This window comes from Nicotiana sylvestris, chromosome 4, assembly GCF_000393655.2.
Source record: "Nicotiana sylvestris chromosome 4, ASM39365v2, whole genome shotgun sequence".
Taxonomy (NCBI): Eukaryota; Viridiplantae; Streptophyta; class Magnoliopsida; order Solanales; family Solanaceae; genus Nicotiana; species Nicotiana sylvestris.
The window spans coordinates 180,186,080-180,209,541 of NC_091060.1; the positions used below are offsets into that span (position 1 = coordinate 180,186,080).

General features: G+C 35.3%; 4 protein-coding genes across 7 annotated transcripts in view; 3 read left to right on the forward strand and 1 right to left on the reverse strand.

Moving 5' to 3' along the window:
• LOC104243145 (uncharacterized protein At5g43822-like) overlaps positions 1-2,761 on the forward strand; it is a 29,898-nt gene extending 27,137 nt beyond the window's left edge. For all 3 annotated transcript variants that reach the window (XR_011407018.1, XR_011407019.1, XM_070172433.1), the window contains one exon: positions 2,277-2,761. Coding sequence is in view for 1 of the 3 variants with exons in the window: in XM_070172433.1 (XP_070028534.1) it covers positions 2,277-2,320 (44 nt within the window). In the remaining 2 variants the exon portion in view is untranslated. The remainder of the gene's footprint in view (positions 1-2,276) is intronic.
• A 1,306-nt stretch (positions 2,762-4,067) lies between these two features.
• On the forward strand, positions 4,068-9,862 carry LOC104234470 (U-box domain-containing protein 44-like). Its single transcript, XM_009788035.2, has 4 exons — positions 4,068-4,359; positions 5,128-5,695; positions 5,823-6,132; positions 7,971-9,862. Exons 2-4 carry the CDS (start codon positions 5,141-5,143, stop codon positions 9,545-9,547), a joined length of 2,442 nt encoding a protein of 813 aa, XP_009786337.1. The 5' UTR covers positions 4,068-4,359; positions 5,128-5,140; the 3' UTR covers positions 9,548-9,862.
• A 307-nt stretch (positions 9,863-10,169) lies between these two features.
• Positions 10,170-13,236, reverse strand: LOC104234469 (F-box/kelch-repeat protein At5g42350-like). Its single transcript, XM_009788034.2, has 2 exons — positions 12,927-13,236; positions 10,170-12,191 (listed from the first exon to the last, which is right to left on the reverse strand). Exon 2 carries the CDS (start codon positions 12,180-12,182, stop codon positions 10,443-10,445), a length of 1,740 nt encoding a protein of 579 aa, XP_009786336.1. The 5' UTR covers positions 12,183-12,191; positions 12,927-13,236; the 3' UTR covers positions 10,170-10,442.
• Positions 13,237-17,637: 4,401 nt separating this feature from the next.
• Positions 17,638-23,217, forward strand: LOC104234468 (uncharacterized). Of its 2 annotated transcripts, none has more exons than XM_009788033.2 (9): positions 17,638-17,810; positions 18,153-18,179; positions 19,233-19,312; positions 20,422-20,494; positions 20,678-20,735; positions 22,264-22,315; positions 22,421-22,445; positions 22,571-22,662; positions 22,849-23,217. In XM_009788033.2, the coding sequence occupies exons 1-9, from the start codon at positions 17,697-17,699 to the stop codon at positions 22,898-22,900; spliced, it is 573 nt and encodes a 190-aa protein (XP_009786335.1). In that variant the 5' UTR covers positions 17,638-17,696; the 3' UTR covers positions 22,901-23,217. The 2 variants fall into 2 exon arrangements, with proteins under 2 accessions (XP_009786335.1, XP_009786333.1); XM_009788031.2 differs by having other exon boundaries at positions 17,639-17,810; positions 22,846-23,217.
• Positions 23,218-23,462: the final 245 nt, after the last annotated feature.

The window sequence follows — 23,462 nt, forward strand, 5'->3', positions numbered from 1 at the left end:
CAACCTGGTCTACTTTTCAAACTTGACATAGAAAAGGCATTTGATCAACTTAATTGGACCTATCTGATAAATACACTAAGAAGGATGCGATTTGGTGAATGTTGGATTAGATGGATCAGATTTTGTATCACTACAGTGAAGTACTCAATCCTGATCAATGGTGGACCAGTTGGATTCTTTTCTCCCCAAAAAGGCGTCAGACAGGGAGATCCTCTGTCTCCTTTCTTATTCATCCTTGCTATGGAAGGGCTTAGCAAAATGTTAGATAAAGCAAACCAGCTTCATTGGCTAGATGGTTTCAAGGTGGGAAGTGCAGATGGCAACTCTGTTACAGTCTCCCATCTGCTCTATGCAGATGATACTTTGATTTTTTGTGGAGCTGAAAAATCACAGGTCTTATACCTCAATCTTACACTTATGATCTTTGAAGCTATCTCAGGCCTACACATGAACATGTTGAAGAGCATCATCTACCCAGTCAATTCAGTTCCAAACTTGGAAGAGCTTGCGGAAGTAATGTGTTGTAAGGTGGGCTCTTTCCCTACAACATATCTGGGTCTTCCTCTGGGAGCTAGATACAAAGCTCTAGGTATCTGGAATGGAGTAATTGAAAAATTTGAAAAAAAGTTAGCTTCCCGGAAAATGCAGTATCTTTCTTTGGGTGGTAGAATTACACTCATCAATAGTGTGTTGGATAGCATTCCTACCTACTTCTTGTTCCTGTTTCCAATCCCAGCTAAGGTCCAAAGGAGACTTACATCAACTAAGGAAAGATTTTCTATGGGAAGGAAATAGTCAAACTCACAAATTCCATTTGGTTAAATGGCCAAGAGTTATTCTCCCCAAAGTGCATGGAGGGCTAGGAATAAAAGATCTCACTTTACACAACAAGAGTTTGTTAATGAAATGGCACTGGCGGTACAACATGGAGAACCCTGGGCTGTGGAAAGTTGTAATACAAGCAAAATATGGGGTGACAAACAACTGGTGTACTAGACAGAGTAGACTGCCTCATGGTTCTGGGCCATGGAAACACATTTCAAAGTTATGGGGTGACTTTCAACTCAAGTCATCACTAAAGCTTGGGAATGGAACTCATATTTCTTTCTGGAAAGATAGATGGTTAGGGTCAGAGATCCTGAAAGACGAACACCCAAGTTTATTTCTTTTGGCTAGCAACAAGGATTCCACTATTGAGCACTATTGGCAATATAACTCATGGGCCTTGCAGTTCAGAAGAGATATCCAAGACTGAGAACTAAATGACTTGCTGAGATTGCTTTCAAAACTATCAGATTTTAAGGTCAATCCTCAGGTGAAGGACAAGCTGGAATGGGGAGATTCCAAAGATAAAACCTATACTGTCAAAAGAGGATATGACAATCTATGCTCCAATAAAGAGCTGATTGACAAATGGCCGTGGAAGCTCATATGGAGAACCAAACTCCCTATAAAAGTAATTGGTTTTATCTGGACAAGCCTGCATGAAGCATGCCTTACTCAAGACAACCTCAGTAGAAGAAGCATTCCGGCAGTGAATAGATGTTTTATGTGCCAGTCTGAGAGTGTGAGACATTTGTTTCTTCATTGCACAGTAGCAGCTGACATATGGAACATGTTTTTATCAGTTTTTAGACTTGCTTGGGTCATGCCTTGCAGTATCAAGGATGCTTACGAGAGCTGGAGCTCATGGAGAGTTGGGAAATCCATCAAAAAAACTTGGCAAATGGTGCCTGCTACTATTTTTTGGTGCATCTGGAATGAGAGAAATCGCAGATGTTTTGATGGGATTTCAACTCCTAATCACTCTCTTAAAGCAACTTGTCTAATCAATTTATTTACTTGGTTCAACCAGGCCCCTGTAACTAGCTTTGAATCTTTTTGGGATTGTGTCTGCTCCTTAGTTATGTAAGTTTTTGTTTATGTGCAGCCACACTTTTGTTGTATATTTTTGCTATGCATCTTCTTGATGCCATTTAATGAAATTATCTTACTTCATCAAAAAAAAAACTTCTTGCTAATTATCCCATCAAGTTACCTAATGCCTGTAGATTATAGCTCCTCGGAAATGTACAAGGTAAGATCAACCATATGAAGCCTCTTGACAATGCAGTTTTGCTTATGGAATTAAGTGTTATGGCAGTAAGGTTTCGTTTGCTCGTGTTGAACTTCAACTGTGCTAAAAAAAGAAGCTTTTAAGGCATTCTCTGAAGTCCACACATATAATGTTGTTATTGAATCCATACTTCTACATTCTAATTGCTTCTCTTCTGCAGTGCAATTCATTTTTGATATCATATTTGCGGAAGAGTTGGCTTGATGTCCTTCTCACATGGATTTTTGGACTGATGAAGTGATTTCTGAACTGGTGAAATCTGTTTTTAAGTTCAGACTGAAGAAATTGAGGCTTTTCCCTGACCAAAGAGAACATAGTCGTCGATATTGGAGTCCCATCCAGTGGATATTGTTTTCACTTGGCTAAAGCAGTGAATTATTTTGATCACTCCAGGTGGAAGGTGTTGGAACCTGGAAATAGAAGAGGTTCTTAATATAGATATCACTGTAAACTTAAGCTGCTTTGTATATTTATTTCATTTATTTACATTTTCTATAGACAGCTATTTGTTCTATTAGTCCTTAGTTGCTGGTAACATAGTTGTGATCAAATATGAAACATCTTAACTAGTGATCTTTTTTGCAAGGGTATCCAAATTCTGATTGTTGAGATTAAAGAAATAACATAGATCCTTGTCCTTTGAAAGGTACTTGTCCTAATTGATACTAGGTTAATTTTTATATATATATATTTTGGTTGAAGGGATGATTATATATATTAGCAACTAAAGGTAAATAGATACATTGTTTTCAAGGGTATGAAGTAACTTATCCCAATATAACTTATACCGGTATAAATCGTATTCCAATCAAACGACCCCTAAATTTGTTCCACAATATTAATATTACAGTCCAAATAAAGGCTAAGTTATATCTTGCACAATGGCAATGTCACTTTGCTTTCTTGAGCCTATTTAAAGGGAGTAAATGTATATATGTAAACGACAACAATTACTACGCCTAAATTCCAAACAATCATTGGTCTGTATTTGAATTTTTATTGTTTGTGTTTGTGATCAGAACTCTAATCTCTTAACAATACTATTTTATTTTGTTTATACTCCGCCATTACTTTGTGTTATTTGATGTTTAGATTGTCATTATATCGTCCCTTTTTTCCCTACTTTTGTTGCCTAGTCGAGAAAAAAGCTTACAAATGTTGCTAAAAAATGATAAATTGAAGAAAATGTGCATGTCAGTATCAAGGAAAAAAAAAAAACGAAAAGTGCATGTATCTTGAAAAAAACGAATAGCTTTTACACTAATGGAAAAGGATAGGGGAAAACAGTGAGAAGCAACAAAGAAAGAAAAATATTTAGTACAATTAACTACACCGAAAACGTCTCTATTTAATCAAATTTGGATTGAGTCGATTGACTATAGGAATTATTTGTGTCTATTCTCTTCTATTTATACTCGTTTTTCATTCTTCACTAATTTAAGACAAATTAAAGATTCTCTTAATGTTTCTACTCCAATATACAAATGGCAAAGATCACTTTTAGTCCGCGGCTAAAATTATTTACATTCGATAGCTGTAAAAATATATAAAATTTATAATCTTATTTATATATATATATATATACACACACTATTTTTTTCCAGCTATTAATTTAGAGTGATTATACAGTATCATTTTTCCAATTTTAACTTTGTTTTAAGTGGATTAAGATTCTTGGCAAATATTGGATTTAATGTAAGTACATCAACATAACAAAATCTCAAACATAACTAATTGGGATAGCTTGTATATCTCTTTTGTTTTCTTTATATTTAGATATAAGTAACTAAATTATTTAATTTGTGACTAAAAAGACAAAAAAATTAATTTAAATTTACTAAATATGGTCTGCGAAAAAAAAAATACTGCTAGTAAATATTGAAAATAACAAAAGTTTTACTCCATTGCTAGTTGCTACTCACAATGTAGAAATGAAGGCCGGTTTTCTGAAGTTGCAGAGCGAAGACTCTGTGTTTTATGAGTCAACCCAAGAATTTAAGTATTTAAATATTTTCCCCAACTACAGAAATAAAAAATCATAATTTGTTGTATTCATTCATCAACATCAACTCCTGCTGCCAGCTCTTTCCCTTCCTTCTTCCTCTCCAACATGGCCCCATTCAAACCCTAAATTCAAGATTCATGGAACAATATGAATTTTGCTCAATTTCATCTTTGGACTTTGTTGCTGAGTTGATTTCATAGTCTTGGCAGTTGAGCTAACAGAGTCTTTTTCCATAAAGGTATGAGCTTTTTTGGTTAACTGATGTATTTTTCAATTCAATTCTAGTTTTTTTAACTGTCCCAAGTAAAGGGTGTTACTTTTTTTTTTTTCCAATTGAAATTGGGGTACAACTAGTTTTCCTTTATATTGACTTCTTTTTGGTCATAGTGAATTGTTAATTTTACTATTTGTAATTTGTTTGGATCATTGTAATTTTGATCTTTGATTATAGGGCTACTAGTTAATTTTGATCATTGTAATTGTAGTTGGATCATAGGGATTTTACTGGGTTATTGTTGTTGTTGTTGTTGATTATAGGGCTACTAGTTGTATCCCACCCAAGTCATTTCTCTTTTGGGATCTTCTGTTACAAGTTCCTCTTGTTTAGTTTTGGTCACATTTTCAAAGATAGAATTTTGTATATCATTAAAGCAGAGTAATGACAATAATTGAATAGAAGAGAAATGCTGATGGCTTGATTAAAAACATAAGCTTGGTTAAAAGAATTCCTATAAGTGGACACTTAGCATTGTGTAGCATTTCATGAAGCCTCTCTGCTTTCTATTTCTTGTTTTGCTTTCATCTCTAGAATTGAAGGCTAGGAAAATGGACAAGGGACAATATTGCTTCACAAGTTTAGTTTTTATTTTTCCATCACATCATGGAAATAGTAGCATTTCATAATAGTAGGAGCAAACTCTTGCTCAAGAGGTCGGCTTATGCGTGAGCTGCCATTTGTTTGAGATTTTTGTGTTAGGATTTGAAGTTATGTTAGATGCGTTGACAGGTACAAAGCTATAATGGCTGAAAGCTGGGATGGGAATCATGATCCTGGTAGCCCGTCCGAGGAGAGTTACCATCTCGAGAGACTGCACATAGAACCAATTTATGATGCATTTATATGTCCCTTGACAAAACAAGTAATGCAGGATCCTGTTACCCTGGAAAATGGCATGACTTTTGAGAGGGAAGCTATTGAGAAATGGTTCAAGGAATGTAGGGATAGTGGAAGAAAGCCTGTGTGCCCTTTAACGCATAGAGATCTGAATAGCACGGAGCTGAATCCAAGTATAGCTCTACGAAATACCATTGAAGAATGGAATGCAAGGAATGAAGCTGCACAAATAGATATGGCTCGCAGATCATTATCTCTGGGTAGTGGGGAGGGTGATATTATGCAGGCTTTGAAGTTTGTCCAGCACCTTTGCCAAAAAAGTCGCTCAAACAAACATGTTATTCGAAATGCGGAGCTCATACCCATGATTGTAGAAATGTTAAGAAGTAGCAGTCGCAGGGTTCGATGTAAAGCTCTTGAAACGCTTCTAGTTGTGGTAGAGGACGACATTGATAATAAGGTTGTAGAACTTTGGTAAAAAAGTACTTATGTTGTTACCAAAGTTGTTTTTATGAAGTTGATTGTTCCTATTATTTATGTTTTTCCAATTTTAATTTCTTTTATCATATGCCCTGCTCTTTCCTCAGGAAATAATGGCTGAGGGCGACAATGTACGGACAATAGTGAAGTTCTTATCACATGAACAATCAAAAGAAAGAGAGGCAGCCATTTCTTTGCTGTACGAGCTGTCGAAATCTAAGACTATATGCGAAAAAATTGGTTCAGTTAATGGGGCAATTCTGATTCTGGTTGGAATGGCTAGCAGCAAGTCGGAGAATCTTGTGACTGTTGAGAAGGCTGAGAATACTCTGGAGAACCTGGAAAAGTGTGAGATTAATGTAAAACAAATGGCTGAAAATGGTCGGCTGCGGCCCCTCTTAAATCTACTACTTGAAGGTACTTTACTTGATGTCTGAATCTCCATCTCTTGTGCCTCTTTGTATATACTTTAAATGTTTATTTGTTCCGCTTGATGGCTTTGGAGGATGACGGCTTGCTTGTTGTTTATTTGTTTGTTCTTTCTCTCTCTCTGTTGCCTTTTATTGTTGAAACAACAACCTCAAATTAATTAAGTCTAAAGAATAAACCGTTTCAGTTTGGAGAGCAAGTTGGCATATGTAGGATAATTAACAAATAAATCTAAGCACCTTTTTTCTTTGTCAGTATATTTTAGTTATTCGTACGATTCTAATAGTTATTGTAAGTCATACGCCATGAGGAGTTTTGAAATGTGAGAGCGTCAGAGATATGTTTAAACTGTATTTTATTGATAGAAAATGAAGGGAAAAACTTACTCTAGAAGTTCTATACAGAGATATAAAGGCCAAAAGACAAAATATCATTAATAATAATGGTTGAATGAATTACAAAGTTGAAATACAGTTCTATTTATAGGAAAAAGGACTAACAATCCTCATCCTAAACAATCTAGGACTCCTAATTGTTCTGAATCGAGAAACTGATGCAAAGGTACTAAAAATGACATTTTTAAGACAAGGGAACAACTAATAAAAAAGTTACTGAAAATAAATATGACCTAACTAATAACCCCAATCCTAAAGAACTGCTACAGGACTTATCACAATAGCAAATTTACTACGGTGACAATGAACAGCAAACTCTTAAAGTAAAAGTGCTTTCATGAAAGTTTCATTTATTTCCTTGGGTGGAAAAGAACTTGTCTCAAGTTTGGCTTCCGTCGATCAGTAAAATGTCCATGCAATCGTTACATCCTTTCTTTCTTTCTTTTCCTTTGCCCAGCCAACTGAAGTTTCTTCATGTGCCGCTCTCTTAATTTGCATCGCTTTCCATCCTTGTCGTATAATTCACTTCCTTATTTAGCATATAAGTTGATTCTCGTTTGCATCTTTTGCATCGCTGTCTCGTTTATACCTTTGTTCTTCTTTTTTCTTTTTTTTGGGGTATGTTGTTGCGGGGTCTCATACTGACTATATAGTCTTGATTATACAAATAATACAAGTTTCACTCCCTCACTCACATGGGGGGAAGGGGGGGGGGGTTTAAGGAGAGAGTTCCTTATCAAGAATGTAATCAGTGGTTTTCAAACTATATAGCCACTGCCTAATTTGGTAGGTTAGCATGATTGCTTTTATGTACAAGATCTTCTCTTGGTATAGGTAATAAATCCTCTGGTAAGAGATCTAGTAGTGACAGGCTGACGCCTTATCACTTTAATTTCTCAGAGACTTCCACATGCACATGTGAGGACACACTCACTAGACATATATTTGTGTGTGCGCGACTACTTTTGTGTTTAGTGGTTCTTTTTGGTGGTGGGTCGGCTGGAAACTATGTTGCCCGGACTCTCCAAAATGCTGCCGCACCCATGTCGGATCCTTCAAAAGTACACTACTTTTGCATCCGGCAACATTTTTGGAGAGTCCGAGCAACATAAGCTGGAAATTTGGAGGGGAGCTGGAGCATAACCCCTTCTGATGTCTTTTAAGTTAACCAAAAAATCACATACTGTTGCCTGTTTCCATTCTAAATTTTTTTTTTTCAGACTTCTATACTTACTAAAACTGATTGCTTCATGCTCATTGTGTTTGAGGTAAGTAGATACACACAAACTCATCAACCATGGATATATGGCAGCAACGTCCCAGATTGACCATACTTTCTCATTATACTGGTTACATCTCTCTAAGCAAAATTATGTGCTTTTTCATTCAACATCTTCCAAGTTAATTTTATTGTCCCATCAATTGTTACAGGAGCGCCAGAAACCAAACTTTCCATGGCTGCTTTCCTTGGTGAGCTGGTTCTCAATAATGATGTGAAAGTATTGGTGGCAAGGACTGTTGGTTCATCACTGATCAACATCATGAAACATGGTAACATGTCATCAAGGGAGGCTGCTTTAAAATCTCTAAATCAAATCTCGTCTTACGAGTCTAGTGCCAAGATCCTCATAGACGCAGGTATACTTCCCCCTCTTGTGAAGGATCTCTTCTTTGTTGGGGCTAACCAACTGCCCATGCGACTGAAAGAAGTTTCTGCAACAATCCTTGCAAATATCGTCAACTCAGGCTATGACTTTGATTCAGTTCCGGTTGGCTCTGAATATCAGACGCTTGTCTCAGAGGACATAGTTCACAATTTTCTACATCTTATTAGCAACACCGGTCCTGCAATAGAATGCAAGCTTCTCCAAGTTCTTGTTGGTTTAACCAGTTCTCCCACAACTGTTTTTAATGTTGTTTCTGCCATTAAAAGCTCGGCTGCGACTATTAGTTTGGTTCAGTTTATCGAGGCTCCACAGAAAGATCTTCGGGTAGCTTCGATAAAGCTTCTGCGGAACCTCTCTCCTCATATGGGTCAAGAACTCGCTCGTTGCTTACGTGGTACATCAGGTCAGCTTGGTAGTCTAATTAAAGTCATATCAGAGAATACTGGTATAACCGAAGAGCAAGCTGCGGCAGTTGGTCTTTTAGCTGATCTCCCTGAAAGGGATAGGGGACTTACTAGGCAAATGCTTGACGAAGGTGTCTTCCCGCTGGTAATCTCGAGGGTAGTTAGTATCCGACAGGGAGAGACAAGAGGGAGTCGCTTTGTTACGCCATATCTAGAAGGGCTCGTGAAAGTTCTCTCAAGGATCACATTTGTTTTGACTGATGAGCCTGATGCCGTTGCACTTTGTCGGGAACAGAATGTTGCCGCACTCTTCATTGAACTTCTGCAGACCAATGGGCTTGATAATGTGCAGATGGTCTCCGCCATGGCTTTGGAGAACTTATCTCAAGAATCCAAGAACTTGACCAAATTGCCTGAGCTGCCGAAGCCAGGTTTTTGTGTCTCGATCTTCCCTTGTTTGAGCAAGCCACCTGTTATAACGGGATTGTGTAAGGTTCATCGTGGGACATGTTCTCTGAGAGACACCTTCTGTCTCTTGGAAGGACAAGCCGTGGACAAGTTGGTTGCACTTCTAGACCACACAAATGAAAAGGTTGTTGAGGCATCACTTGCAGCTGTATGCACTTTGTTAGATGATGGAGTTGATATCGAAGAAGGTGTCCAGATTTTGTGTGAGACTGAAGGAATCAAACCTATTCTTGATGTATTACTTGAGAAGCGTACTGAAACTCTGCGCAGAAGAGCAGTTTGGGCAGCTGAAAGACTACTGCGTACAGAGGATATAGCTCTTGAAGTCGCTGGTGATCCGAACGTGAGCACAGCTCTCGTTGATGCTTTCCAACATGGTGATTATAGGACACGACAGATTGCTGAGCGGGCACTGAAGCATGTTGACAGAATTCCGAACTTTTCTGGGGTATTTCCTAACACGGGCTAATCTTCGTCGAGGTGTTTACTTCACCATTGATGAAATTGTGGCCATTTCCACTGCTGAGTTTCTTAGATGAATCAGAGTGTTTTCTTGTTGTAACTTGTATGATGCAGGTACATAGTATTTTCTATTTTTTTTTTCTTTATGGAGGGGTTTTGTATTTCCTTCTTCTCCTAGTCCACCTTTCTGGTGTTCATTCTTTTTCATGTCTATTCATTCTATTTTCTTCAAAAGATTATTGTCCTCTTAGATGTTGTAAGGTTTTATTGTTGTAAAATGCATTATTATTCAATTTTTACGAGTTTTGCTGAACCATAAAAACACGTGCTCCATGATCTGATTCAGTTGATTTGAAGCTTCTAAGGGGCAGCCCGGTGAAGCGCCGGACCACAAAGGTTTATTGTACTCAGCCTTACCTTGCATTTATGTAAGAGGTTGTTTCAACGGCTTGAACCCATGACCTCTTGGTCACATGGCAGCAAGGTTCCCCTTCTTGAAAATCTTCAGTCGATTCCAAATACTTCTTTTGTGCCAAAATTGTTGTCAGAGAGTACACTGACTTGAATTATTTTTAAGTTCTTTTTCTCATTTATATGTAGAAAAAAGATTGAAAAGGAAGAAGAGCTGCTGAACCATAAAAAACCGGAGTTTATTATTCCTATGCTCAAAAACAAATTACAGAACAAATGAATGACTTGCATCAACAGAACTAATTCGAATAATAATGAAATAAACAAGAATATATAGATTAGTTAAACAGCATCAAACGTCCAACAAATGGTAAAAACTGGCCATAACAAAAGAATATGATCAACACTGCACATATTTTCACTAGTTGGCATTCAGAAGATCTGAAGCTGAGCTGAGGAAACAGATGTTATCGTAGATCTTCTTTGATCCGTCACAAGTGTAGCACTGCCATGGATTTAGTCAAGCAAGAAGCAGCATCCAATTCATGGGGTAGACGGTTCCTTGAGATATGGCTCCAGCTTGTTCCAGCACCGGATACTTCTCCAACAGTCAAGAAGTCTAGCACCTGCCCGAATATTTTGAACATTTCAACTCCAAATATAAAGTTTTTATCAGCAATAAACGCAGCGTTCCAATCCATTGGGGCATCAGGATGTGTTGAAACTTCTGTCCAAGTGAGATACATAAGATCAAGCTCCCAAAGCTTTCTTACTGCTTTGTTTCTCCTGCCAATCTGACCTTCTCCTTCACACCACGAGACAGAAAGCATAAATAACCGTCCATTGCAGCATATAAGTTTAGGGTGGTATTCATGAACTCGGGGAGGGAATGGACTGGTTTGGATTCTAACCCAATAGCCCTTCTCAATGTCATATGCTGCTACCTTATCACTTTCTGAATAAACATAAAACATCCCACTGCACACAACCCCCGAACAAGCTACTCCAAAATCTACAGGCAGCCTCTGGATCTCTGTCCATTTATTTGACATGGAATCATAAATTTCCCCAGAATCAAGAGGCTCATCCCAGCATCCAAGACCCCCTACAGCAAACAAGAGAAAGCGTCTTTGATCTTTATTTGAATGTTCGCCTTTTTGTTTGACAAACTTATACGGTTTCACACTTGGCAAGGACGTAAGTTCGTTCTCATCCAGAGAATATCGAAATTGGCGTCTTACTGAAAGTCTATGAGGATCCTCATAAACATCAGATACCCCACCAACTCTTGGACGGTAAAATCTTCTGTCTCCTCGAGTTTGTTGATTCCTAATAATTAAACAATCTGAACTGATCTCATAAGCTCCTAAAATAGGGGATGATCTTGCATGCTTCATTGGTGCAGCTTTACGCCACGTTCTCATCAAGGGACTAAAAACGAGCACGCTTTTATGTGTCTTGAATGAGCTCTTATCAACTTTCCCAAAGTTAGTAAGGCTAGAACAGCCTCCAACAACATAAACATCATCATGGATACCGGCAACAGAAAATAAAAACCTTCCTTTCAGAATTTCAGAGTTAATTTTGTGCCATTGGTTGAAGGAAACATCCAATGCATGTATTTCTGCAGAACAACAACCGTCTTTTACAATCCCAAAGAGAAAAACCCATGGATTCTGAAACGAACCTTCTTGCCTCATTCGCCAGAAACGAGGTGTCATTGTCAAGTTTCTCCATTTCTTGCACACCAGCCTAGCATTCATGACACTTATAAAAGGAAGCCTTAATAAGCACATTTCAAGGATGTCATCCGGCAAAAACACATTCATGTTTTTGTTCTGTAGTGCTGCTTCAAGTTCTAGAGATTTCCTATTAGTCCTCCTCCAGAATTTTTCCCTCATTCCATAAGCGAAGCAATCTACTGTGGTTTCTTCATTTCCACATATTGGGGCGTAGCCTTTGCCTTCCTCACTTGCATTTGACCTTCTTCTACCACATGAATCCCATAACTCATCGCCAGTGTCAGCACCTACTTTGCACCCACCCCCTCTGCTGTATAGGGTTAGACATCTCAAGGAGACGCCCCTGTCGTCATCCTCTTCTCCCCCTCCGCTTCTATGGTTCTTCTTTTTCAATTTTTGACTCACACTTCTGACTAGCTTTTTCGACACGCTTAAAGACTCCAAATCCTGTTGAATAGATTCTTCTCCTGTTAACCTTTCTGATGTCATCTTAGTATCCTACAATTGTGTTAAAAAAAGGAATTATCTTACTATCCATTGTATAATGACTATGTGGCATGTTTATCACATAAATCAAATAGTTGTTGGAAAACCAAGTCTTAGATGTTTCAACGAGACCTGAAATGCCAATCCCCCCAATTATTAAACACCATCCATCTTCTATCTTGTTTTCAGACAAACTTTTTTCGACATCAATGACAATAATGTTACTCCATAAACCTACATACTCAAAGAAGAGAAGCACAAAGCCCTGACAAATGTGCCAATTAGCTAATAAACAAATGAATGCAGTTTCCTCTTTCAAGAGTGATTGAGATATTTGACATATTCTTACACTAAAACACTAGGAATTAAAGGGTGTCTTCCTATATACTCAAAAGACACAACTTTTTAGGTAGAAATGAAGTTGATGCTCTAACTTTATTAATTTTTCCTTGAAAGCAAGATTCATATATATTTTTCTTCCTGAAACATCTTCAGATATCCATCCCTATACCTAAAAAATCAATTGAATCTCCAAATAATCAGCTTAAATGAGCTAAAATAGAAAATATAAATGAAAAGCTTAGACAACACAAAGACAAAATAAGCTCAGGAACATTTAGGTTGCCAAAATGAGCTAAAAGCATACAATTTTTTTTACAAGATCAAAACTTTATCCAGAACAAATCTTGAAACAAGAGAAATAATTACATAAAAACATGTAAAATTCAAGAAATAAAAAAAGCAAACCTCATAAATCAAGTCATCTGAAAAGCTCCATAAACCTGGATCCAAAATCAAAGATTCATCTTTGATAAGAAAAGCAGAACCCCAAATGAGATCTCATAGCTATAGATTAAAAGAAAGCATCTTTGAGTTCAGTGAAGAAAGAATCAATCAAAAAAAGTAATGGGGTATTCTCATGTGAAAAAACAAGAAAGAATGTTGAAAAAGAAAACCCCACAAATCGTAATCAAAATAGGTAAGAACCTAATTTTAATTCCAAGTGAGGAGTAGTAGTAGTGTACTTTTTTTTATTTTTTTATTTTGATATTATTATAGTGGTGTTGGTTGGGAATGAAATTAGTAAAGTTAGCAGGAGAAGCTCAGAGCGACGTCTCTCTTTTTCCACATTCACTGCTCTATCTGCCTTTTGTTTTTTTCTTTATTGTTTTTAATTATTACTAGTACTATTATTTTTCCTTTTTTCTTTCCCTTTTTCTGATTTATTTAGATTAAGCAATTCTCAATAAAATGCAGTTCCAACATATTCCAATCTACAGTTGTTGGCTCGAGACGCTATTTATAAAATAAAGTCCCGTTTGGTTATATATATATATTTTGCATGTTATGTACAAAAAAATATAGTATATAACTTTTATACCTTATTACGGCTATCGAATATGAATAATTTCAGTCACGGGCTAAATGTAATTTTTGACTTCTATAAAGTCCCGTTTGGTTAAAAAAAATATTTTGAGAAACTTAAGAAAAAAATTGAGAACAAAAAAAAAGTTTCTTAAAATAACAATATCGTATACCTTTTTCCTTGCATAAACTTTTCCGAATATTTTCTCAAAATTCTTTTTCCAAAACTCTGTTCAAATGGGGCCTAGAAATATTGTACATCAATATATTAATTATTAATAGTGACTATTGACCATGACTTGGTACAAGTAATCAAAATTTTGAAGGGGAAAGAAAATTGAGTTTTATTGGATAAGAGTATGCAATAATTTATGAGGAATTATGGAAGTAAAAAAGGGTACTTGAATAAATAAAAAAATAAAAAAAACTCCATTGAATGGGATGAGTAAATGCAATTGTCAATTATTAGCAGGGTATGTTGTCACTTGTCACCTTCTCATTTTACTACTTTTTAATTGTATGCACCTACCGAAAAATAGTGTATGAAATATTAGAATTTTCAATACTTTTAATCCAATATATTTTTCCTTCTTTTAGGATTTGAGTTTTTCTTTTCATTTCAATTTTAGGTAGCAAATGATTAGGACCATAAGCCAATATATTATTAGCAGTACCATCAAAGGATGTGGTGCAGTGATAGGGCTACTCCCCCTTTAACCGGAGGTCTCGAGTTCGAGTTCTTGGTATAGAAAAATCATTGGTAGGGAGCGCTATCCCCCGAATGGAGCTTTACTCGAAGCGAATCCGGATATAGTCGGGCTACAATACGGGTACCGAACACCGGATGAAAAACAAAAATATATATATATATATATTATTAGTAGTGGCTAGTTAATCTGAATGGGTAGTATGGGATCCTTAATTTGCGGCAATGGAAGTGCCTGGCCAGTAACTAATTGAATATTTTTCCCCTCTTTTTTTAATTATAAAAAAAGAATTTAATTCTTGAATTGTTCATTAAAAATTGCCAAAGATCTTTGAGCAATAGATCCGGTTAGCTTGGTGTTTGTTTGAACAATTTTTTACTAGAAGTGTTGTAAGATATATATTTTTGTTATTATTGTTTTAAGAGTAAAAATTACTCGCATCAATTATTTATACCAAATCAATTAATATAATTTATATAAGGTTAAGTAATATGTATTTTTATTTTGATTCGTTGATCCTTGCAGTTAATTATTTAGTTATGTTGAACCTTCGACGCGAATAAGTATTTATCATCAGAGGTGGATTCAGGATATCAACTTTATGTGTTCTGGATTTTGAACGACGGCATCAAGTGTTAATGGCTGAATTTTAAATTTAATATTTATTTATATATATATTTAATAAATTTCTTAATATAAAATATACCGTTAAGCGAAAAAAAAAACGAATTCAGTCGAACTCGTAGCTGGACTTTTATCTCCGCCCTTATTTATCATGTTTTAAAGCATATTTTTACACATAAACTTAGAGAGGAATAAAATTGCTTAAAATAACAAATATACATCAAGGCACGTTGTCACCTTCTCGTTTTATTGGTTTATATCAATGCACCAACCAAAAAAACGTTTTATTTTTATTTATATATAAATCCAATCTCTTGTTTTTTCTGGGTTTTGGGTTTATCTTGTCAATTCGTTTAGGTGTCGAGTGATTAGGACCCTTAACCAATAAAGACTAATAGTAGGGGAGAAATTTAAAAATAACTAGATTTACAACTGATCATTCAAAAATAGTTCAATTTTAAAAGTAATCGAAATTTAGCCACTTTTCATATAAAGATAAATCTGAGCGAAAACACTGTCCAAAACCCGGAAAATACGCCCGTATATTATACTGGAGTTCCAGCATAAGTATGCAGCATATTATACGGGAGTTCCAGGATAACTATGCTGGAACTCCAGCATAATATGTTAGAGTTCCAGCATAAGTACACTAGAACACCGGCATAATATACTGGAGTTCCATCAAGTATAAATGTCCAGTATAATATACTGGAGTTTGGAGCACCGATGTTCCAGGCTCCCGTATATTATACAGGAGTCAGCAAAGTATATCGGTCCAACATAATATGCTGGAGTTCGTACACAGATGCACCGAACTCCCGTATATTATGCGGGACCGGTATCTGTTGCAGCAAAATAGTGGCTATTTTTCATTGACTTCGTAAATGGTGGCTATTTTTGAATGACCAGTCCGAAAACTGGCTATACCGTGCTATTTTAACTAATAGTAACCTTGTAGGGGAGCCCACTTAATCATAAATGAGTAGTACAAGATTAAATTAAAGGTAGATGAACAGCTGGCATCCACGTGGTAGGAACATTACACTAGGATCCTAAATGCGCGGCACTATAAATTAATGAAACAATATTTTCACCATTTTGTTTATAAATGGGATTTAATTCTTGATTTCTTCATTTAAAGATGGCCAAATTTATTTAACATCGTTGCAGCTAGGGCTGTTCATTCGGATCGGATATTTAAAATCTGAACTAATCCATTCAATTTCGAATTGTGTTTATTAAAATTCGAATTTCGGATCGGATTCGGATTGGTATATTTTAATCCGATTCGAAATTATTCGGCAATGTATAAATACTACACTTCAATTTCAGATAGTCAGTACTTCATTTACATCTTCCTCCAAGTTATTACCTTTACAATTATTAGATTTAGCTATATTCGCACCATATTATTCTCATAATTGTATAAACATGAATTTTTCTTAATGTATTGTCACTTTTATAAAGAAAATATACATATCAGTTGCAACTTTGAGGCATAATACAATCCGAAATTCGATCCGATCCAAACTTTAAAATTCGAATCCGATCCGATATAATTCGGATCGGATTCGGATTGCATTTTTTAAAATCCGAAATCCGAATCCGAATCTTAAATGTGCAAAATCCGATCCGATCCGATCCATGCACAACCCTAGTTGCAGCCAAGACCACTATGAGAATAATATGCTCCTAATTTTCAATTTATTTGAAAGGCTTGATTGTGTACGAAGTATAACAAAAAAAATATTTTTTTAAAATTAGTATACTTATTAAATAGACCACAAGATTGCTATGATTATAAAAACATATCATTGAGATAAAACAAAATTTAAAGCTAAATTATTTTCAATTAAAATATGTTATTTTTAAAACAGATTAATAAAAAAATAATCTCACATAATATGAAACAAATAAAATAATAAAAACTGCCCTGCGAGTAATAAGCAGTTAAATGACATGACGTGTCTCCTCTTATTCAATCAACTAGTATACGTACCCGCATGATGTGCGAATTATAAAAAAAAATATTAGCATAATAATATTGCTCTTAATTATTCGTGGAGAGATCCTCAAACCAATGAAATACGAAATTTTATATAAAGCAAATGCAATAATTATAAATAAATATTTTGGGATTATTTATTCACCATTATTATTGTTAATCATCCATCTTTGGCATTTATACAAATAAATATTAAAATTATCTACAATGTCAATGTAAGCAAATTAAACTCTATTCTTGAAAAGTTACCCCTCCCTACTATCACCTAGTCCACCTAAATCCAGTATAATTATATTGTATTTGTGGTAAAAGAAATATAGAATAATAAGATGAACGCGTAAAAGAAAATACTAGAATTTTTTTTTTAAAGTAATAAATTTCTTTTATGAGTTGTAAATGAATTGAAAGATCTGGTTTTTTAATCATAAATTATGCTACCACTAGATAAAGATGGAGGAATAATTTTAAATAATTTTTTTTCTAAAAGCTTTTGTGATAAATCCCTATAGGAATAATTTTCATAAATTTTTTTTGCTGCAACATACTCTAAACTCTAAGCAATTTGAAGAAATCTCTAAGCAAAAATAATTGAAGAAATCAGGAGAAAAAGCAAACGTGGCTATGGCAACGGGTTCAATCCGACGTGGCAATCAAATAAGAAAAAGGCAGACGTGGCTCATGTTTATTGGATAATGACACCAAAGGTACTCCGATGACGTGGACCGCCGTTCCCATTAAAAACAAATACTTCTCCGCCGTAGCTCCTTCGATTCTCCGGCACCGGGAAAAATTCACACGAAAAAGGAGAGAACGCAAATGGCGATTAAGCCATATATGAGATCGATTTTGATTGTTGCTATTGCTTTCTTATCTGTTTTACCAGCTACTCTCTGTATCGAAGATAAATGTGCTGCTTGTACTACCATTGCTGTAAGTATTCACATTCTCTTCTGCTCATTTCACGCCAATGCATATAGATGCATTCTACCTTATTTTGTTCATATGATCTAGCTTAGAAAATCTTTAATTCGGTTAAAGACAAATTATTTCACCTCAATTGATTATTTAAATAGTCTACTCCGACTAATTTGAGATTGCGATTTAATGTATTTGTTTATGTTGGTTATGAGTACATGATTCTGATAATGTTTAAGCTTTTTTGACATTTAATGATAGTGAAAATAGCCAAATGAGAATTTACATGTACTTGACAATTGATTCAAGTGTGGCACCTAATTTGGTTCTGACTCAATTATTTTTCATGACTGTCAGGAGGAGCTGGAGCATGGACTCTTGAAAGTAAGAATATAATGTCACTTTGTTGATCTTTATCTTTTGTGTTGTGCATTTACTTTGTAGAAATTGTCCTAGCTCAATCTATCGAGAAAATGAGAAGGAAGAAAAAGAAATCATCCTAGCTATCTGCCATGATGCTATCTCACCCAAGCTTTAAAATGGAGATATTAGGTTCTTCTAGCGTGATTTGCAAAATTGGTTACTTTTATATGACTGTGCAGTGAGAACTTCTTCTTACAAGGAAATGGAAATGTTTGAAGTTGTGTTAGTCAAGATTGATGGTTTTGAAAGACAGATGGGAATATCGAAGGAACTCGGCAAAATGACCCTGTAACTTTGGGAGAAGGGGTGCTCTCCTATCTTTTGATTAGGAAAGCGGCATATACCGGGGGTAGCGACTGTTTATTAAAATAATTGAAAGTGTCTTGTGTCCCAAGCTTGTGTTCATGTAAAAGCCTTTGATTTATACACAATGTAGTAAAACTTCTTATGTTGTGCCAAGGCCACACTTGATTCACTCATAGAGAAAGAGGCTTTAATAGTGGTCTCAATAGTCTCAGTATCTGATTTTAATACTAGAAAATCAAATTGCTAAAATGATATATAACTAGGACAATACATCTGAAGTAAAAGATCTTCAGTTCAAGTTGTATTTCATATTCTCATCTACTTAGGGGTCGTTTGGTATGAGGTATAAGAAGGTCTAGTGCTGGTATAAAATTTTAATACCATCTTAATACTTTGTTTGGTTAGCAAACCTGGTATAAGTTATCCCAGGATTAAAATTAGTACCGGGATAACTTATACCTTGTAGAGGGTGGGGTAATAAGTGGTGGGATAACTTATACCTTCTTTTTAGAAATTATGCAATTGTCATTTTTAATACAACATACCAAACAGTGGATAAAAAACAACACCAGGATAACTAATCCCAGCATAACTTATCCCGGCATAAGCCGTATTCAAACCAAACGACCCCTTAAAGTAATATAGTTCATGTCTATTCTTTGTCATTTTCTCTGACATTTCCTGCACTAATTTATGTGTATTTTATAGGAAAAACCAAGAAACCATTTAGACATGAGACACCGCCTGGATTCTAAAGGTCAGCGTGAAGGGAAACTTATTGATTACAGGTCTAATATTAATGATCACCTTATTGATTAGTTAAGGTCTTTGTTTATGTCAGTTCCTAATTGCTACTCTTTTTTTCGTTACAATTTTTAAATCTATTACCCAGTTGTAATTAAGAACCGAGCTTACTTCAAATTGATTTCTCTGATATCCTATTCCTATGGGCCTTCTGGTTAAAGAGTTAAAGCATATTTATTTTCTTCATCTGACAGAACTATATTATAGTTGTTTTCTTCCAGTTTGAACATGCTTTTCATTTCTCCGCTTTTCTGGAGTGACTTAGTTTTGTTATTTTTTCATTTCCTAGGAATGTGCTTCCATAAGGTTTATACTTTTGCCCCTCTTTCAATTTAGAAAAACTAGTAGTTTGAAAATATCATCTGAATCTTTTCCTCATTAAAAGCTTGTTACTTTAACAGGCAACAATGATCAATCAAATTATAATATAACCACTTTACAATAACTCATATTTTGCATGTTGGATTCTTAATAGAAACTGCAGTTTCTAACAGAAGGTAACCATCAGCTTGGTTTTCTAAAGAATAAAACTAAGAGAAGAGTGGTGTTTCACCTCAACTTTCACCACAATCTTTTTATGTTCTCAATAAGTAGTTAGTATTTTGTGCTCCAGGAAATAAGTAGGGGTGGGGAGGTTAGATAATATGGTGCGGTACCAGTTTGTCCTTATGAATTAAAAGCAAGTTGTTTTTCTTTTTGTTTTTGTTTTGATAAACATTAAAAGCAAGTTATTCTTGCTAGGCAATTATATTTTTCATGCATATTCTTCCTCTGTTTCCTTGGATCCAAATCAAAGGGTTTCATAATCCCTTTCTTTTTACTGTCTTCTTACTATTCTATATTATCAGATGTCATTGGTTTCTTTCCTCTTCTCTTTACCTGCCTACTTCTCATCCCTTCTTGTCCCAGTTTTAATAGCTCCTTCCCCCTGGTCACGAGATTACCTATGCTTTTAGGAGTAAGCAAGTGTTAGAATCCCATATTGCTTATGTGCAGTTACACAAATTTTTTCACCTCTTGTTGAGTTAACATGCATATAAAAGTTTAAACTTGTATGATTTTAGTAACCTCTTTTCTATATTTCTTCAAGCAGAGCCAGTGAGCTAAGAGTTGTTGAACTCCTAGAGGACCTCTGTGAAAAGATGCAAGATTATACTCTGGAGAAGGTAGCGTTTACTTGAAATCTTACTAGTTTCTCATTGCCATGTGTTATTTGTAAATCAACAGTATTAATAGACAAATTGGATAAATCCAAATTTGGGACAAAAGCTTTTTGTACAATTTATTCTGGCAATCACTTGAGTACAAAGTTACCTTAATGCTAACGCTGTTCTTTTTCTGCCTGCTAGGTGGATTCAAGCACAAAAACTTGGATTAAAGTAAACAATTGGGACCTTCTCAAGACTAGTACGTCTCATGACTTCATTTCTTCCACTTTGAATGCTTAATTGCTTCACATCTATAACTGCACTCCTAATGTTGCTAATATTGAGAGTTCGAAGTATAAGTTTCTTGAAAAAGTCATTCATCTAGTTTCTGCCAAACCTCAGCATGACCTTCACAAGCTATCTGCTTATCAAATTACCTTTTGGATATCTTGCCTCTTAAGAGTTGGATGTCAGTAAGCAACACAGTTTCTCTATATATGCAAGTCTTCTCTCTGGCCGAGTTGGACATAATCTTAATTGTTATGAACTTGAGTATTTGCCAGGGACATGCTCTTTTATTTTATCTCTCATACTCATTCTGTTTCGAAGCACAAACCTCATCCATACTCATTATAGTTCCAGCTGCCAAATTACATCATACATGGGGTATATTGATGTGAATAGCATCACACGTTGACATTGTGTTGCGGGAATGATCTAGCATTTTCTTAGCTGTCGAGTCAACGATCTTCCTTTAGTTAATTCTTTCCTTTCCTTTACACAGAGAGAGCTTGGGAATTTTTCTAACAGCTTGGAACTTGAGAACATGATTATGGTACTACCATTTATATTATGGCAATTTACTCGGTTTTCAGACATTACTAAGTGTTCCTGGAACTGGCTTCATACACTGTAACTGGAATTTTCGTGAAGTAAAGAGCACCCCAATGGAGGTAGCAATATGAAAGGAATTCAATCAAACCTACATTTTACTTAATCAAAAAAAGAAAAGAAAAAAGAAAAAGAGAGGAATTCAACTGAACTCCATGCTCTCCATATTCATGGGTTGGTTAGCAGGAGTTTGTTCGTTATAAAAAAGAAACGAGATAACTTATTCATGGGTTGGTTAGCAGGAATTTGTTCATTATAACAAGAAAAGATATAACTTACAGGCTATGCTGTACAAGAAACGCATTATCTTAACAAGTGATGTGCACCATATGAAGAGCGCCCAAGGGGAGGTATCAATTATGAGAGGAATTCAACTGAACCCCATGCTCTTTATGTTCATGAGTTGGTTACCATTATCTTAATGAGCTGTGTGCACCATATGGAGAAAATATTAAGTTTTGGAATGAAAATAACTTCTAAGTTTCTTGTATTTTTCCAATCAAAAGTTGAGTTAAGGAGATGACTAAGATAGATTAGATGAGGCAGATTGTTAGGCAAGTTTTGTGCCGAGAGCAAGCTAGTAAAGTGATGTTCATTGGACATGGACCTCAAAAATGTGGACTAACGAACACATATTACGATATGGGAAATATAATCCTGACGCTAAGTTGCTAACTGCATTTATGATTTAACTTTCTGAGAGTAAGCTAAACTTAACCATTTCTGATAGTCCTAACCAGCAAATGGATTCTCATAAAATGAGTGCGTTAGAGTAGAAATAATTTATCAGGGACACTAATCATGTGATTTCCTCAGTAAATCATCTCTGGTTATTATGTGTTAAAGTTTACATATAACTTGAATTTAATGTTTTGCTTTTCCTTTTTCCTTGACAGATAAGCAAGAAGCTCGAGCACATTCAAAAGCTATATCATCCTTCTGTGGAAGGTAAGAGAGTGACCATTTAAGCCTCTTAGCTACAGTGTATTCCTATTTCACTTCTGATTCCACTCTAAATTTTTGCACTTTTAACAATTTTTGTTATGCTGCCAGGTTACTTGAGCAAACTGAAGATGACGTAAGATGATTTTCCTACAACGATGACGTTTACTCCCTGATTCATAGCTCTTGATATTTTTTTCTGTTTATACCAGATTAATGATGATTATCACCGATTACACTGATGCTATCCATAAATTACAGTTCACAGAATTGATGAAGAAAGGATCTGTCCAAGTTGGAGATGTAAGCAAGGTATTATGTGAAGATCTCAGCAACTATTGCAATGGGAAAAGGTAATTAATTTTAGCAATAGCTCATGTTCTTCAATATTAATATAGTATTAACTACTCCAAACTGGGTTTATTAGGTACTGATAAACTATCTAACCAGAAGCGATCATATTATATATTAAAAATCTTCTTAGCATTTCACGTATGGACTGATTAATTTGTGTTGCACTCTCTACATTTGTGCAGTAGTTCCAATAAGACAATAGGTGATGAAAACGAAGATACAGATCGAGAACTTTGACCTAGTTAATCCTTTTCTTTTCCTGCTGGTTTTGATGGGTAGAGACAGAGAAGATTGTCTCTATTGTAACTCATGCAAGCAGATAACTTCAATAGAAGTAGCAGTTCTTTACGCCCTCCTATTTCCTTCTTCCGCTATCTTTTTGTAATACACCATACATGTTCATCCCTCCTTTTTGTTGGACCATGTATCAGTCGTTGTAAGTTGTACTCAAGATTAACTAACTTTATCGATGAACAACACCATTGTCATTCGTATCCTTTCTTGTTGTTGTATTATGCTACTTAATATTATACGTAATTTTCTTTTAATTCCAATTGTGACTTCTAGTCACATGATTTAACATTTCAATTTGACTTATTTGTGTGTTTGTTTAGGTCCAATTGAAAGTATCAAATTAGTGGTAAAACATTAGTTAATTGAAAAGAGTGCAGAACTGTTCAAATGTGTCTTTTTTATGTTCAAATTTGATTAGCTAAATGATATTAGAATCTTGAACTTGTGAAAGTTGTATAGAATGATGTTAAATCCTTTCAAGTAAGAGTGTTATGTGAATCAGAAG

Bases quoted from the DNA above. Each gene is read 5' to 3' on its own strand.
- LOC104234470 (XM_009788035.2), top strand. From the start codon at position 5,141: ATGGCTGAAAGCTGGGATGGGAATCATGATCCTGGTAGCCCGTCCGAG. The intron at 5,696-5,822 runs GTTGTAGAACTT...CTCTTTCCTCAG, and splicing joins AGGACGACATTGATAATAAG to GAAATAATGGCTGAGGGCGA. The intron at 6,133-7,970 runs GTACTTTACTTG...CAATTGTTACAG, and splicing joins CTTAAATCTACTACTTGAAG to GAGCGCCAGAAACCAAACTT.
- LOC104234469 (XM_009788034.2), bottom strand. From the start codon at position 12,182: ATGACATCAGAAAGGTTAACAGGAGAAGAATCTATTCAACAGGATTTG.
- LOC104234468 (XM_009788031.2), top strand. From the start codon at position 17,697: ATGGCGATTAAGCCATATATGAGATCGATTTTGATTGTTGCTATTGCT. The intron at 22,446-22,570 runs GTAAGATGATTT...CATAAATTACAG, and splicing joins TTGAGCAAACTGAAGATGAC to TTCACAGAATTGATGAAGAA. The intron at 22,663-22,845 runs GTAATTAATTTT...ACATTTGTGCAG, and splicing joins AACTATTGCAATGGGAAAAG to TAGTTCCAATAAGACAATAG.